The 17,275-nt window shown below is 34.8% G+C and overlaps 1 protein-coding gene and 1 pseudogene across 4 annotated transcripts in view; both read right to left on the reverse strand.

The window, feature by feature from the left end:
* The window catches only part of TUBGCP3 (tubulin gamma complex component 3), a 149,411-nt gene that overhangs the window by 18,110 nt on the left and 114,026 nt on the right, over positions 1-17,275 (reverse strand). For 2 of the 4 annotated variants that reach the window (XM_077158701.1, XM_077158700.1), the window contains exons 18-19: positions 4,863-4,951; positions 4,600-4,731 (exon numbers count right to left, since the gene is read on the reverse strand). In XM_077158701.1, coding sequence (XP_077014816.1) covers positions 4,600-4,731; positions 4,863-4,951 — 221 coding nt within the window. Of the gene's footprint in view, positions 1-1,623; positions 1,689-4,599; positions 4,732-4,862; positions 4,952-17,275 lie in introns of all 4 variants that reach the window. The other 2 variants (XM_077158702.1, XM_077158703.1) reach the window with 2 other exon arrangements.
* LOC143679663 (ankyrin repeat and MYND domain-containing protein 2 pseudogene) lies at positions 11,693-15,725 on the reverse strand (annotated as a pseudogene).

A 17,275-nucleotide genomic window follows, 5' to 3' on the forward strand; every position in this document is an offset into this window, starting at 1 on the left:
TATTGATATATATAGTATTAGAGTTGACTAGTTCCCCATTAAAAAAGTTTGTGTTCCTCTTCCATGAAACTGAGTTGCTGAGAAATGTATCTGCCCAGAGAAATTTCCCAGTATTTCCAGCATCATCAAAATAATGTAAGGTGAAATAATGTGGACTACTTGCTTTCACCTAAGCACTCCTAGGAAAGGGTAGTCACCAGATGGAAGGACTGTTAAAGCTGCATCAGTGAATGCACAAGAACTGCCTGTCAATTAGGAGCTTAGATATAAAATTAAGTGGGTTAAGAAACTGCCTTTTGTTATTTTACTCCATCAAAATTGTTGCCTTTATTTGTTACAGCAACTAATGGTAACATTTTAACTAATACAGTAATGAAGGGCAAAGATTAGAAGGATCACGATGATCAAAGCCTGAAATCAAATGTGGCATCAGAAAGCAATATGTATTATCTGTGTGTATCACCAGGCAATGCATTGAAATAATACTTATATTGCTGAAAAGTTACCTATGTCAGTCAAATTTGTTTAAAATTCTGTGCAATGAAACAGGTAACCAACAGTATTGCTTCAACTTATAAAGGTGAGATCTTTCTGATGAGATAAAATTACTCTAAGAGTTTTGTGCTATAAATCACTAGCTTTCAGGGATTCCATGCTTTTTTGTCTGGCAAAATTCTTCTTGCCTAAAGAGACTCACATACCTTGATAACACATTTTAGACCAATCAGTTGATACAATAAAATAATGTGACCATTTTTACAGCACCTAATAAAATTTCATTATAATTATGAAGACTGAATGAAACCTTAGACTAGATGTATTATAAATAACTTTAATTACTGAAGATAATTGCAATGCTACTTTCCATTACCCATCCATCTGGTTGACTTGCACTCTACTCTGCTAAAATATTTCCCTTTATCAAGGGACAATAATATTCAGGTTGAAAATTCATTTACGTAGTCATAGCAGCATCATTAAAAGCTGACCTAATGTCTGACTCGCAAATGAAACCAAACTAAAATTAGTATTTGCTATATAACTTTTAGAACAAGCTAATTCAAGAGAACTCAATATTGCAAAATGAACAATTCATGTCCTTTTTTCATTTACTATAATGTATTTGTACAAAACAGGATCTTCAAATTACACTGCAATAAAAACAATGGAGACTTGATTTGGCAAACAATATAAGGATCTGATTAACTAATGACGTTCCTAATATTAGACAACCACGATACTGAATAAACAATAGTCTCATATTAAAAGTTTTTATGTTCTTTTGGAAAGGGTCTTATTTATAATAAGAAAGCAAAATAAAAGATGTTTTAATTTTTGCTTTTTAATAAAGATTTATTTCCTCTAACTCAGTATTTCTTTATTAAAGTTAAATAAAAAACATTTTAAGATTATTTATGGAATAATTAATCTGTGAGGTGATTTACCGATGCTTTCTTTAAGCTGAGGGTGCAATATGGGTTCCTATTAACAATCTGTTAACAAAGGAAAATTGCAAAGTAAATTCTGTGGTGATATTAGTTCATAATAATTTAATGTGTGATTCAAGATTTTTCTTAAGAATGCATAAAAAAATATGAAAATAATTAAACACCAAAAATATACCTGCCAACGTTCATGCCATGAACTTCCAACTTCAAAATTATGTGCATCAAAATAGCCATGTTTTTCTGATGTGATATAAAAAAAAATTACACTTAAGAAAGTAATAATGCCAGTAACAGACTATTTTTATCAATTTTATATATTTGAGTTCCTTAAAAAAACCCATCCTGATTATTTTTTTCAACTTGATTATTTTAAACAAATCATAAAATTCAAAGTAAAATAAACATTAAAGGTACAATTTAAGAAATATTTTTTAGCCTTTAACATAATGACTCCCTCACTGAAGTTAGTCAGAAGCAACTCACATATAAATATACCATTATCATAAGAAAATTATGTTACAGGCAAAAATATTTCCTCCCTTGGATTCTGTTCCTATAAATGCATATCTAGAGGCAAGAATCATATTTAATTCATTTTATACAGAATTTTCATATCAGAAGGAGAGGCCTATATTATCAGTTGCATAGAGTGCTACTTAGCACAATTAAGTTTCTGTATGAGTATATTCCTTAGTATTTCAAAAGTTTTCTGAGTCTTCTCTATACACTGATGATAACTGAAATGTAGCTAACAGCCTAATTGCAACTTCATGTTATTCTCTGAAGGTGCATTTAAAAAAAAGGGTTAGACAGAAGAACCTCTAGGTATTTTACTTTCGGATGAACAGGAATTCTCAGAGATAAAGCTAGGAAAATTTCTCAGCTATTAACATATCAAAGGGTTTTCAACTTATATTCACAATGTTTAGATTTCTAGCAGTATACTGACATGTTACAGAAGGGTCACCGACCTCCTAAAATTGTATGTGAAATTATCCATGTGTGCAATACTCTGGATGCAAAATTCAAGACTTTCTTCCAGTTTTCAGAAATCTCTAACACAAGAAAATTTGTTAAAAAATCAGTGCTGGGTGGGCAATGGTGGTGCAGTGGTGGAGCTCTTGCCTGCCATGCCAGAGACCCAGGTTCAGTTCCCCGGTACCTACCTATGCTAAAAAAGAAAAAGAAAAAAAAAAAAAGCAATGCTTATAACAGCCCTCTCAAATAAAAGTTTTCTCAGCTTGATTACTGATTAAACCTATTAGCAGAAAAATCTACATACATCAAGGGCATGAGTAAAATAAACCTGAAGAGCAGTCATTCTATTTCATTTGCTAAAAGAAGATTCACATCTTGATGCAGCTTACTGTAAAAATTTTAAGACTGATTGTATTCCTATGTTAATTGAAGAATGTATGTCTTTCAGAATGATGTGAAATAAAGTTTGCCACAGAACCTACAAGAAATTTCTCAAAGTTAACTGTTTTATTTTAAAAGTTTCAATAAAATCTAGTTTCCAAAGTTTTACACTATAAGACATAAAAGATGGCCACGAATAACAGGTTGTTCTGATTTTTTTTTTAAATGAGTAAGAGCCTTATAGACACAGAAGTCTGCTTTCCCCTACTTCCCAGCTCAAAGTGGACTCAATATAGTTCCTATAACATGCTTAAAATTTTAAGGAGAAATGTGTTATAACAGAGAAATGTGTTATAACAATCCAACAAGGCTGAGACAAGACAGAGCCCAAGGAAACAAAATGAAGTAACCAGCTGAACATTATTAGTTGTGCAATTTTATGTCACTATGCAATTTCCCTATATATTCCCAAACCAGAATTTGGGTTTTGGAATAATTAATATTTAGCTCTTCTTTAGAACAATAACCAATTAACAGGTTCGGCCACTGTTTGAGGCCATCTACAAAATGTGAAATGAAAAATATATTATCACAGTTAATTTAAAAAATACTATCTGCTTTTTGATGATAGAAATGTGGATCTGAATTGTCAAAAGGTTGTTACATAATGATCAAAAGTAAGAACAGGATTGGAATATATTCATTTTGCTTGGTAAAAAAGCTATAAAACCTATTATAATATTATTACAACTATACTTTTAATAACCATTGAAAACTCCATGCTAAATAGATTGTTTTCTAAGAAACAGACAGACTTGGCAGTATTGGTCCATCTATAACTTAGCATTCAAAAACAAACAAAAAAAGTTTACTAGAACACTCTAGCTAATTAGAACTGCAAAGGTAAAGTAGATTTGTGGGAAATTGAAAAGACATTAAATGTAAAGATTCCAAGTACCTCTGTAAAATACACACACACAATGGCTTTTAATTATTTAATAACAGCTAACAATTATGTGCAGCAACTATGATAGATATTTTATGGAAATTGTATAATTTAACTCATAAATCTGTTAGAGTGACTAGTATCAGGCCTTTTTTTACATGAGCAGGCAAGGGAAATCGAATCCAGGTCTCCAGCATGACAGGTGAAAATTCTGTCACTGAGCCACCACTGTACTGCCCTATCAGGCCCTTTTAAAACATAAGAATACGAGGGTCAAAAAGCTACGTCTAGGAATTCCTCATGTCTAGGAAAAATGTCCTATTTGGAACTTTATCATACTGAGGATGAGCTATAGCCTTGGCTTAAGAAAATAAAAAGATAACAGAGAGTTCTACATTTCTTAAACCATTCTAATGAATTTTAATACAGGTTACAATTTGTCTTACAATATGCCTTGCTTAGTGTATTTTGTTCAGATATTACCTTTCCCCAACTCAAAACTATCATTGATGATTAACTGGTCCATCAAAGAAGACAGATTTAAAACAACCTCTTCCTATTTGAACAATACAATAGGATAATATTACACCTAGGAGATGAACAGGTACTATTATTTGTTACCATATATACACATTTTAGACATTTTAGAGCACATTCTTGTTTCATCCTTATTCTTCCAATTCTAATCAAAAAGAGTATATCTCAAACATCAAACTTACAATCAAATTGTTTAATTATTACTAATATGTCTTCAACAAGTAATTTCTAAGACTCTCCATTTGACAGGAAAACCCAAGAAGAAGAATATTATTCCTTTTAAGGGCTGTAAACAATTAACAGTCTTACTCTAGAATCACTGTCCAGTAGACATCGAGAAATGATGGTATCTAAGAAAACCTCATGTGCTGCAATAATGTGATCCAAATCTCGAGCCTGCTGTACTTTGTTCCAAAGTTCATCCCAAGAACACTCAAGTACCTAGGAAACAATTCAAAACTTTTGGTTAAGGTTGTGTTCTTACTAATATAAAATAGTATCTTTTAGAAAATATACCATGTAAAAGTATAAAACATGACTTATTTAAAATAAACAGGGTGATTAAAATATACCTCAAATGTAATGTAATACTGCATTTGATGAATGAAATGGACCATTTCAGATGCCAGGATGTGACACTGATGCAGCACCCCAGAGAATTCTGTAAGAGAAGCCAAAAAGTTATATTAAATATAAAATGGATATACATTTAAAACCAACACAATGCTATTCCTCCAATATCTATGACCTATTTTTTTTTAAATGACTAGTTTCAATTCTTGACCCTTTAAAATAGGGAACAACTCTATACTTAATTTCTATATCATTTGAGCTAGACAAGGATTTGCTATCTAATCAAACAGTATTCTATTACTTCATAGAATTTTAAGAACCTAATAAGGAATGGTATGAAACAAAAGAAAAATTGTATTTGAAGGTTAAACACAAAAAAATTATTTTAAAATAATGCAGTATCTTGAATAAATACAAGATTTATGTCATGGTCTCTTTACAATTAGTCTGTCTAGTGAGCATGAAACATTTACTCTTCCCTAGCTGTTGGAGACAAAAATGACATTTCTTTAAGGAACTGAAATATGACCTCATCACCTGAGAGAAATATGATCCTTTGAAAGAGGTTAAGGATGAGTTCAGACTCAGCTTTTATTCTTTATGAGGTTAAAAACCATCAAAAGGTTTGAAGGCCACCAAAGAACAGTTCTCTGCTCATACTTTTCATTTTTCATTCAAAGACTATACCGGAATATTATGTATGAGATGGATCAAATCAAAGATAAGTCCATCAGAGGAATGATTACAAGAAAACTTTAATATGGGCCAGATTTAGCTTTTTTACTACCGCTTCAAGAAATCAGTTCTAGTCCCTTCTAACAGAATAATAAGCACGTGAAAGATATAAAAACCGGTGTGTAAAAATAAGAATGGCAATGCATACTATTTGGTCAGTAGAGAAAGAAAAAGGGAAAAGGGGGGAGAGAAACAGCAAGAAGGAGGGAGGGAGGGAGGGAGGGAGGGAGGGAGAGGAGGGAGGGAGAGGAGGAGTGAGATAAGAAGAGGGAGAGAGAGAAAGGAAGAGATATTATTATAAAACAAAAATTTACATTCTTAAACAAATGATAAACAAGCATAAAAAATATAGATTGTACAAATGCTGAACAAAGGTATATATTAACAAGTCATAAATATTCTGATTTTATATACAGTCTGAAAAGTATGAGCTGTATATTTGGAAAATAAGGAAAAAAGTATATGGAAGGAGGACATTAACTGGTTTCCAGATGTCTGGGCTTCACAAAGGAGCTGGAAATCTAAAACACAGAAGGGTCGGGAAAGGGAGATTATTCTAATGCACAGAAGCCAGAGAATCTTCAAGTAGACAAAGACAAAAAAGGAGTGGTAACAACATTATACACCAGCACTTTTCTCATAAGAAAAGAGAGAGTATGATTACTTTTATATTCTTCCTTAACAAAACCTAAGTGAAGTGTGTGACTACTAACAAAAGATGTTTAAAAACTAAATTTCAAAAGACAAAAAAAGAGGCATTTAATTTCAAGGAAGTAGAAGAGTTTTCATTTACAAATGAATAATAACAGAATTCAATAATGCCAACATTTGAAGTGGGTGGAATTAATTTTTTAAAAAGGGGGCAGCACTAACACAGGGCCCTCAGGCAAGAAAACTAACAAATTGGCAATCCACAGGAAGATAAAGGTAAAAGCTCATTTCTCAAACAGATTTAATTCACCAAGCCCAATTCACTCATTCAGTCCTTAAAAAATAAAAATTACTTCCAAAATATTTGATTTCTTTATCCAGAGCACTAAGTATATTTAAAACATGCTTAGCTACAGTGCTTTTATTTTTATGGTTGGCCCACAAATAACTATATAATTATAAGTATCCCAAATCAAAGCAACATTTGCATTCAAGTTCAATGAGTTCATAAATAAATTCTTATCTCCTGCTAGATTAACTTCAACAGTGCATAGTTTTACAAACAAAATTAAGAATGGCCATTATTTCCTTTAGTTTATTTAGGATCTGAACGTTAAGATTCATTTGTAATTCTTTAGTGCCCTCTAAAGGTTGTTAAAAGAACTTCAAGATTGATTTATAAACTTTCTTTTTCAGAGAACAGATACCATGTTTAAGATTATTTACCATCACCACCTAAATGAAGACTTCAAATTACAAGTAGGACACTTAATTTCATTATTGACATAATGCTTCTTAAATGCATGCTTTGGAGAAATTTGAGAAAATCAGTGTATACTGAAAGAAATCCATCATGTTTTGAAATACTCAAAGAGGAAAAAAAACCCATCCACTTTCTTCTATAAAAACGTTAACCACAGTCCCTGCTTCTGTTTTATACTGAAGAAAAGGCATATTACTAAGGACAGAATAAAAGGCTAAATGATCCTACTTTTTATAAATCCAACCATCTTCAGATTTTGCAACAAATTGCCTTAGATTTTCTTTCTTGGAAGAAAGACTGTATGGATTAAATCTTGAAAAATTATTTAATCTACTGTTTTTCAAAAAAAATTCTTAAGAAGCATCTGCTCATCAGGCTACATATGTACCCACAGAAAGTACTGTGTATAGCTAAAAATTATATATACTTCTTTTTTTAAAATACTGTAAAACAAACGCTTCACAATTTCAAATCATCTCTCTGAGCTTGTATTTATAACTGATACTATATTCAAAAGTGGTGTTATCAAATTATCTATCTGATTTATTTTACTCAAGGCTAAGGAATCAAAGAATCATTGCTTCTAAATTCTTTAATCACCTCTAAGGTTCTCCTCCAAACATCATCTGGAAGTCTTCCTTATATCACTAGGCAAGTAGTAATAACAACACTAATTACAATGGTGATGATGAGTATAAATATTTACATGTTGCTTACCATGAGCCAAGCACTGTTCTAAGTACTCTTACATATACTTAATCCTGATAACAACCCTATGAGGCAAGTACTAGTATCATCCCAATTTCCCATATGGTAAGAATGAGGCAGAAATTAGCCTGAAGCTCTAGTCCCTACTGGTACAGACAGGACTAACCCAGGCAACCTATCTCCAGCATCTATGCTGATAACTAGCCACTCCCATTTAAAAACAAAAACAAAAAGGCATCTGTAAACACCTAAACTATGCATAGAGAATTTTTGTATGTAAAATTATTAAGGACTACTTATGCATCCATATATACAAAATAGCACATATGCAAAAAGATAAACTGTTAAAGAGAAAATGTTTAACTTTCTAAACTATCATATTTCCTCAATCTAAAACTCTGTCAATTGTAAAATTCATCAATGTGTATCACACAAAAAAAGAAACAGCTGCCAAAAAAAAGGACGAAATGTCTCAATCCTGCAACAATACATAAATTAGTCACCTCCAAGGAACCTGACAATTTCTCCAGCCTTCAATGCATCATGTGGCGTTCCTTAGACAGGCAATCCTATTTTATGTATACCACAACATTTAGCACATCTTCAGTTCTTTAATCTTCCTTTTCTTCTGTAATGTAAAGCACTTAGTACTGCTTTATATGGAGAAATAGAATTTTGGTCATTCTTACAATAATAATTATTTGTTTCATTAATTTCAGATTTATGTTCCCCTGCTGTTTCTATGCCTTTCTGCAAATACAAGCTTTTCATTTCAATATAGAATCACAATGTAATCTTTTTGAGGAAGATTAATCTCACCTGTGGTTGACACAAAAATGTACTATCAACAATGTACAATAACCCAATTCAAGTGTCACTAAGAATAGTTATCACCAAGTTCACAAATACATAGGCAATAATGACATCAGGACTGCTACCTGACAATGACATTAAGATACATTCCAAAAAGTTGAATATGAAAAAAATATGTACTTTAGAAGAAATAAAATAGGATAAAAAAAACTCATAAATATGAGCAGTTAAACCTTAATTCATTATTATTCTTCATAATAAATGTTTCTTTATGAGGAAAAATAAATCTGGGCTAACCTCACTTTTTTCCATCTTATTATTTTTGCTATTACCCACACTGCTATTTATTGTTAAGGTTAGTATATTAGTTTGCTAAGACTGCTGGAATGCAATACACCAGAAATGGACTGGCTTTCATAAAGGGGATTTATTTAGGTACAAATTTATAGCTCTTTAGAGGAAAGGCAGGTAGCTTTCATTTGAGTTCCTCTATCACATCGGAAGGCACACAGTGATGTATGCTGGGCTTCTCTCCAGGTTTCTGGGTTCAAATGGCTTTCCCCAGGGCAGCTTCTTTCTGTATCTCCAAACGTCTGGTTCTGAGCTGGCTCTGAGCTCTAAGCTGCATTGTGCTGAGCTGTGCTGAGCTCGTTGGAGCTGTGGTAAGTTGTTTCTTTCTTTTCTGTCTTCTACTTTTAAGCCTCACTCACTGCAGAGGGCACTCCCCTTAGCCGACTGCAGACATAATCAGCTACAGATAAAATTCACATGTTGTTTTAAGTCCACTGAAATAGAACAACTGGGTACCATCAACTGGCCAAGTTGACGCTTGAACCTAACTACTACAGTTAGGCAAAATATAAAGGAGAAATGAAGTCAAGAGAGAAGAAAATGAGCAGGAAGCAAGAGGTTAAAGTACAGTCAACAAAAGCAGTAGGTTGACTTGCTGATGATCTGTTCCAAATTCCTAATTACATGCTTTCCTATATGCAGATACTAGAAAACTAAAATGTGCATTTTCCAGATTTCTTTACAGCTAGGGTGTGAGATGTAATTTAGGGTCCTCCAATCAGATGAATACACATGAAACTCAAACTCAAACCCGAGACACTCAGCATGAGGCAGCCATGTTGCTGATACAGACCTAACAGGTGTAGTGCAGCTCTGGAACAATCAGTTCGGACAGGGCTTCCAGATTTCCAGGCTGCAGCTAAGATGATATGATCCTCCAACAAGCAGATGAAGGAGCATGGAAAAGGTAGAAGATTCCTTGAAAGGAAGGTTGTACACTATGGTTCTGGAAGTCATTTTTAGTTGGCCCAGCCTAGAGCTACTTCCATCAATCCTTCCAAATATTTTGCAAGTACCTATTTCCTATAATGACTCCAAATACTCATGGTCATATCTTTTCCCCTTCTATGCTAACTGTTGGCTCATTTACTAAAAAAATTTCCACTTTTGTTTTAAAAAAACTTGAGGGACATATGTAACAATGATATGATCTAGGACTAATCACTTCATTTACAGGGTCCAAGACTATTCTCAACTGGAAATTGACTATGAGATCTCCAAAGAGTTTTCAACTTCTAAATCATTCTAATTCTAGGAATGATAAATGAGCATTTACCTAATGGTTCAGATGTGTCCCCATAAAGTTACCTCTATGGTTTGACACTATTCTTCAATATGTATACAAGGTCTTACTTCAGACATCAATTCTATCATGAGCATGTTTCATTCAGCAAGATTAGAAAAGATGAAGGAAATTTGGTGCCTTTTATTATTATTTATAAAAAGGTATAATTTAGTACTTAGTGTACAAAGTCTAATTTTTTTATGTTTTATTTTTGAGTTGTTCATATTAGTTGGCAATTTATTTTACAATCAACACAAGAAAGACTGAAACACAGTACTATCACCAGATACTACATTCTCTAGTTCTGTATAAATATTGCAGATATTATATTTAGATACTCTAAAAACTGATACTAGGACACCCTCTAAATGAAAGCTGTAAATCAGTTTCTGGACAGGAAAAGCCACCTGAAAAGTTTCCAGAAAGATAACAGTTTTTCAGATGGGACTATGGCATACAAATTAGTCTTACAATAATTGTATGTTTAGCAATTATTTAATAAAAAACCTCCCGAATCACAGCTTAATTGAACACCATAAGTACACGGACCCTTGAGTAGGGCATGAGATTTTGTAACTTTGTCCAGAGTGATGCCTCGATTAAATCCCAGAAAAACGTGAACAGTGAATAAAAAAGTATTTGCAAAGTACGCTTGGGGGAATAGTGAGAAAGGGGGAAAATTCAACTTCCCCAAGTAGAGAATTCTTGATATGCTCACAAGCAATGGGGACAACCAAAGCAACAGACTGAGCCCCCATTCTTGGGGTTTGTTCATATGAACTTAACCCCAAAAAGGATAGGGTAAGCCTATTTAAAATTAGGCCTAAGAGTCACCCACAAGAGAACCTCTTTTGTTGCTCAGATGTGGCCACTCTCTCTCTCAGCCAACATGACAAGCAAACTCATTGACCTCCCCCACTCTGCATGGGCCATGACTCCCAGGGGTGTAGACCTTCCAGGCAACGTGGGACAGAAATCCTAGAATGAGTTGGGACTCAGCACCAAGAGACTGAGAAAACCTTCTCGACTGAAAGGGAAGAGAGAAATGAGACAAAATAAAGTGTCAATAGATGAGAGATTCCAAAAAGAGTCGAGAGGTTATCTTGGAGGTTATTCTTATGCATTAAATAGATATCACCTTTTTAGTTAAGGTGTAACAGAGAGGCTGGAGGGAACTGCCTGAAAATGTAGAGCTCTGTTCTAGTAGCCATGTTTCTTGAAGATGATCGTATGATATAGCTTTCGCAGTGTGACTATGTGATTGTGAAAACCTTGTGTCTGATGCTTCTTCTATCTACCTTATGGAGAGATGAGTAAAACATATGGATTAAAAATAAATAAATAATAGGGGGAACAAATGTTAAAATAACTTTAGTAGATTGAAAAGCTAGTGATCAATGAAAGGGAGTGGTAAGGATATGGTATATATGAATTTTTTTGTTTTCTTTTTCTGAATCAGTGCAAATGTTCTAAGAAATTATGATGATGAATATACAACTATGTGATGAAAAAAGAATGTTCATATTATATGTTGATTGGTTTTATTAATAAAAATTAAAGAAAAAAATAATCCTGTGGGCAAGAGAAAGTGGAAGCAAAAAAAAAATCCCCGAATCATCTTTTTTAATACACAGGCTGAGATAACCCTGGCTATGCTTTAGTTTCTTCTGAGGTATTTGACATTTCTGAAGATACAAATATTATAAAAAGTTACTGCAGTAACTACAAGTTCACACTGCTTAGAACAATTTCTCTATAAAACTACCATCAGCTAAACTACGTCAAAATCCTTTAACACATAGATTTTCTTCATCACATTGCACCTCAATAAGCAGAACTTTGTTACTGCAGATGCTATTTATATGTATTTTATTCACATAAGTTATGATCCTTTTAACTACCCATTAAAAATGTGACTATAACATTTTTCTTTTCAGAAAATCTTTCTCCGGCACCTGCTGTGCTTGTCCCTTTGTTCCCTAGAGCCTCTATTTCTTAAAGGGTTTTATCTTCCTTTGAGAACAACTGCTGCAAGGCAGGCCTCAAAAAGGGATAGAAATGTTTTCTCCTATATTTTGAAAAAAAAATTTTTTTTCCATAGGAATATTCATCTGCTTTAGAACATAAATTAGGGCATGGTAAAGAGTTTTTCTCAAAAGATACTTTATGAAACGTGGAGGTCTGCCTTTAGTAGCTGTGCAGGTGTCACTAAGCAGAGAGAACACGGTCCTGAGATTTCCAGCTACCTGCCAGGGCCCAGTACCATCTGAGCTGGCACCTGCGATGACTTTTACTCCTCAGAGACCTGTGGACCTGCAGGAGAAGCCTGTGCCTTTTCCTGCATTGCTCTGAAGAGATGCTTTCTCCTCTTCCATAGACTCTTTAGGGTGGGAAACCTTTTGGTTATGCCCATTTCAGCACCTGGCCTTCGTTAACACAATTAGAATTGACATCAAATTTGCCATTGCTCTCTTGACTCTTTGCTTTGGCAGCCTCCAATTGTTGCTTCTCATAAATGACCTTTAGATTCTTACAGATTTTTTTTATGTGCAAACCAAAGTGTTTTCTGGCAGGTTTGATTGCAGTATATTACCGTTTTGCACACAGAGCACCTTTTGCTTGCTCCTTTTTCTCCACAGGTTGTGCAAAATTGGACATCCACAAAAGCTACCTGACATGTGATGGCCTGGGTAACTATGGAAAATGCAGTAGGTCAGAACCAATTTCAACAGGAACAATGCTTTGCACCAGCTTTTCGAGGAGGGTAGCTTCACAGTAAGGAAACTGCCTGATACTTTCTATAAAGATGTTTTCTTGATAGATTGGAAAGCCCTCAGTAGCTCGGTCTTCAAACAACCTTTTGATTCAGCTTATTTGTCCAGTTTATTCTCTCCTCTTTTATGAAGTTAATGGTTCTGAAAGATACAGCTGATATAATGCATCTTCACAGCCAATAGTTCATTCATGTCTCTTTGTTTTACATATTTTTCACAGATCAAATCCATCACCTTATAGCATTTACTCAGGGCTGCTTCTTCTGCCAGCAGGGGATACTCATTTATGAGTATCACGATCTTGACAGGATGATTTTGTGCAGTGGGCCTGCCAACATTGGGGGTAGTTTTGGCCCTTTATCCAGTCCCTGGGGTTTAGTGTAATAATCCAGTCTCTCCTGAGGAAAGAAATTGTTGATTATAATCACACAATCATGCTGACCCACAAAGGCTGCCATCTGAGCTGTTGTTTTTCCCAGAGAGTTGACAATATCTGTCTTGGCACCAGCTTCCACCATACCCATGTATCTTTATTACCAGAAAGTACAGCAAACATAAGAGCTGTGTATCCATGTTCATGTTGATGACAATCTACATCAGATCCATGTCGCAAGAGTAATTTACACATACCCACTTTTCCTTTACAGGCTGCATGCATTAGAGGAGTCATTCCATTCTTTCCCAATGACTTCCAGCAGCTCCTTTTCTTCCTGGGTCAGCTCACCTTTCTCTATGTGAACCACTGTTTCCGCCAGCTGGAAGATTATGTTGTGCCTTTGGAAGTATAATAAGGAAACAGTCTGTCTGCATTACAAACGTCAGCAGCAGAGGCCAGTTGAGATCAGGGCCCAGAGCAGCAACGCTGCAATTCTCTCCTCCCTCCTGCCAGCGGGCAGGCAGAAGGTGAGCTCCCTAATTTTTGTTTTATTTTTAACTACTTTTATTGTATAGTATAACATATATACAAAGCAAAGAAATAAAAAAGCAATACTTTTCAAAGTAATTTTCAATAAGTAGCTACAGGACAGATCCCAGAGTTTGTCATGGGCTACCATACAATTCTCTCATATTTTTCCTTCTAGCTGCTCCATAACACAGGAGGCTAGAGGGCTTAAATATTTTTTATCATCACAATTGGCATTTTTTACTTCTTTTTTTTGTGCAAAATAACATATACACAAAAAAGTTATAAATTTCTAAGCACACACACCACAATTAGTTGTAGAACATATTCCAGAATTTGACATGGGTTACAATTTCACAATTTTAGGTTTTTATTTCTAGCTGTTTTAAAATACTGGAGACAAAAAGAGATACCAATTTAATGATTCACCATTCATATTCATTTGTTAAATCCTATCTTCTCTGTGTAACTCCACAATCAACTTTGATCTTTCCATCCCTCTCTTTAGGAGTGTTTGGGCTGTGGCAATTCCAAATTTTTCATATTGGAAGTGTCTGTCACTAATATATGGTAAGGAGATGGAACTATGTGATGTTCTGGAGAGGCTGGGTTACATTTCAGGACTTATCTGGACCAGGAACTCATCTTGGTTGTAGGTTTCTGGAAAGTTACTCCAGTGCATGGAACCCTTGTGGAATCTTACATATTGCCCTAGGTGTTCTTTAGGATTGGCTGAAATGGTCCTGGTTGGGGACTGTCAGGTTATGAGAGGTAGCAAAGTCTAACTGAAATTTGTGTAAGAGCAACCTCCAGAGTAGTTTCTCTCTGCCACTGATACTTTATTAGTTACATTTCTTTTCCCCCTTTTGGTCAAGATGGACTTGTTGGTCCCAAGGTGCCAAGTCTGGATTCATTTCTGGTTGTTCTCTCCCATGTTGCCAGGAAGACTTTCCTCCTGGATGTCATGTCCCACATATGGGGGAGGGTAATGATTTCACTTGCAGAGTTGGGCATAGAGAGACTGAGGCCACATCTGGGCAACAACAGAGGTCCTCCAGAAATGACTCTTAGGCATGTCTATAGGTATTCTAAGCTTCTATGCTACCTACATAAGCTTCACAAGAGTAAAAAAAAAAAAAAAAAAAATGGTAAGGCCTATTGATTTGGGTGTCCCTAAAGTTTGCCACAGTATCAGAGGATTCCCTGATGGTAATGTTTAATAGTTTCATAGTCTTTCTCCCATCCCTCAGGGGACTTTCCCAACATTTTTTTATTATCCGCTTGATACACTCTCGGATGTATCCAGGCATTACAATAATCCATACAGGATTAAAGAACCGCTTTCTTATTCTGGGCATCCTGTGTTTCCACTGTTCAAATGAGCTATACAGATAGGTTGAATTAGATTACGTACTATAGAAAGTTTCAGTTCCAGACCAAATAAGTCTTTCTTCCATTGGTGTCAAAGAGTATGTGTGGTTCTAAAGTATAGAAACTGTCTTCCTTACCTCAATGTCTGAATTACTTTAACCCCAATCTGTTCAGCTTTGTTCTTATCTCTAAATATCAGGTTATAAATACAAAACAACCTCTTAAAATACAGAAATAATAATCACCACTCCAGACTTAATGTGTCTGCTCTAAAAGCTTACAATCTACGCCTGTTTGCTTATAAGCATTTTCTAAAGGTGACCATCCCATTCTTTTTCTTTTGCCTCTGGTTTATTTTGTCATCAAATGTCCCACATGTTCATTCACATCGCTGCGTGTCTCACAACTTTGTTCCTTTTTCTAGCAGCACAATCTTCGTTCGTAAGTATACACCTTCATTTGCCAATCCACTTCTCCGTCAGTGCATTCTTCAGCCATCTGACTCATCGGGCATCATGTTTAGTGCCCAAACTTCACAGACCATCAACATTCTCAATTTTAGGTAATTTCATTGTTCCCAAGAGAAAGAAAACCAACAAACAGAAAACCAAAAAAGAAAACCCTTGCCAAATAGGAAATCTAAACCTCCTCTTAAATCTTGTGCCCCACCCCCCATTATTTACTTCTGCTGTTCCTGTGGTAGTCCTGATGGTTTTCTTTTGAACACAGCTCATATGCAATAGCTGTTTATCCCCTGTACCCTGGACTTAAACACTCTTTGTACAAGAATCACCTCTTTCAAGTAATTCTTGCAAGAACTAATTCACATTTCTAGTGTTAATCAGTGGGACACATAAAAGGGACACAACTCCTTTCAATATTTTTCACCTTCAATATGGTATTATTGCTTATAGACCCACTAGAGAACCACCCTCATTCCTATCTATTCCCCTACATTGGCGTTCAACCTCAATAGCTACTGCTTCACCCATCTCTAGCTTCTATGTATTTCTAAGTCCCTTACATTCTAGAATATGTCTCTGATTATATGACCTTTATGCTGATTATAAAAGTGGAATCGTATAGTATCTATGCTTTTGTGTCTGGCTAATTTCAATCAGAATTATATCCTCAAGGCTCATCCAACTTGTCATGTGCTTCAAGATGTCATTTTGTCTTACTATTGCATAATATTCTATTGTATGTATGTACCACATTTTGTTGATCCACTTGTCTGTTGATGGGCATTTGGTTTGTTTCCATCTTTTGGCGATTTGTGAATAATGCTGCTATGAACGTTGGTGTGCAAATGGCTATGTGTCACTGCTTTCAGCTCCTCTGGGTAAATACCAAGTAGTGCTATTGCTGGGTCATAGGAACCACCAAACAGTCTTCCATAGTGGCCGCACCATTATACATTCCCACCAGCAGTGCATAAGTGTCCCAGTTTCTCCACATCCTCTCCAACATTAATACTTTCCTGTTTGTTTAATAGCACCCATTCTTATAGGTGTGAGGTTGTAGATCATTGAAGTCTTGATCTGCATTTCCCTTATAGCCAAGGAAAATAAGCATCTCTTCATATGCTTTTGAGCCATTTGTGTTTGCTATTCAGAAAAATCCCTATTCATATCATTTTTTATGTTTTTTTTAATAAAACCAATCAACATACAACATGAACATTATTAACGTATGAACATTCCATACTTGGTATGCAATCAATGGCTCACAATATCATCACATAGTTGTATATGCATCACCATGATCACTTCTCAGAATATTTACATCACTCCAGCAAAAGAAATAAAAAGAAAAAAGAAAAAAATTCATTCATACCATACTCCTTACCCCTGGCTCTCACTGACCATTAGTATTTCCCACTAACCAATTTATTTTAACATGTTTCCCCTATTATTCATTTATTTTTAATCTATATTTTTTACTCATCTATCCATACCGTTGATAAAAGGAGCATCAGAACAAGGTTTCCACAACCACACAGTCACTTTGCAAAAGCAGTATCATTATATGATCATCTTCAAGAAACACGGCTACTG

The sequence above is a fragment of the Tamandua tetradactyla genome, chromosome 4 (genome assembly GCF_023851605.1).
Source record: "Tamandua tetradactyla isolate mTamTet1 chromosome 4, mTamTet1.pri, whole genome shotgun sequence".
Lineage (NCBI taxonomy): Eukaryota > Metazoa > Chordata > Mammalia > Pilosa > Myrmecophagidae > Tamandua > Tamandua tetradactyla.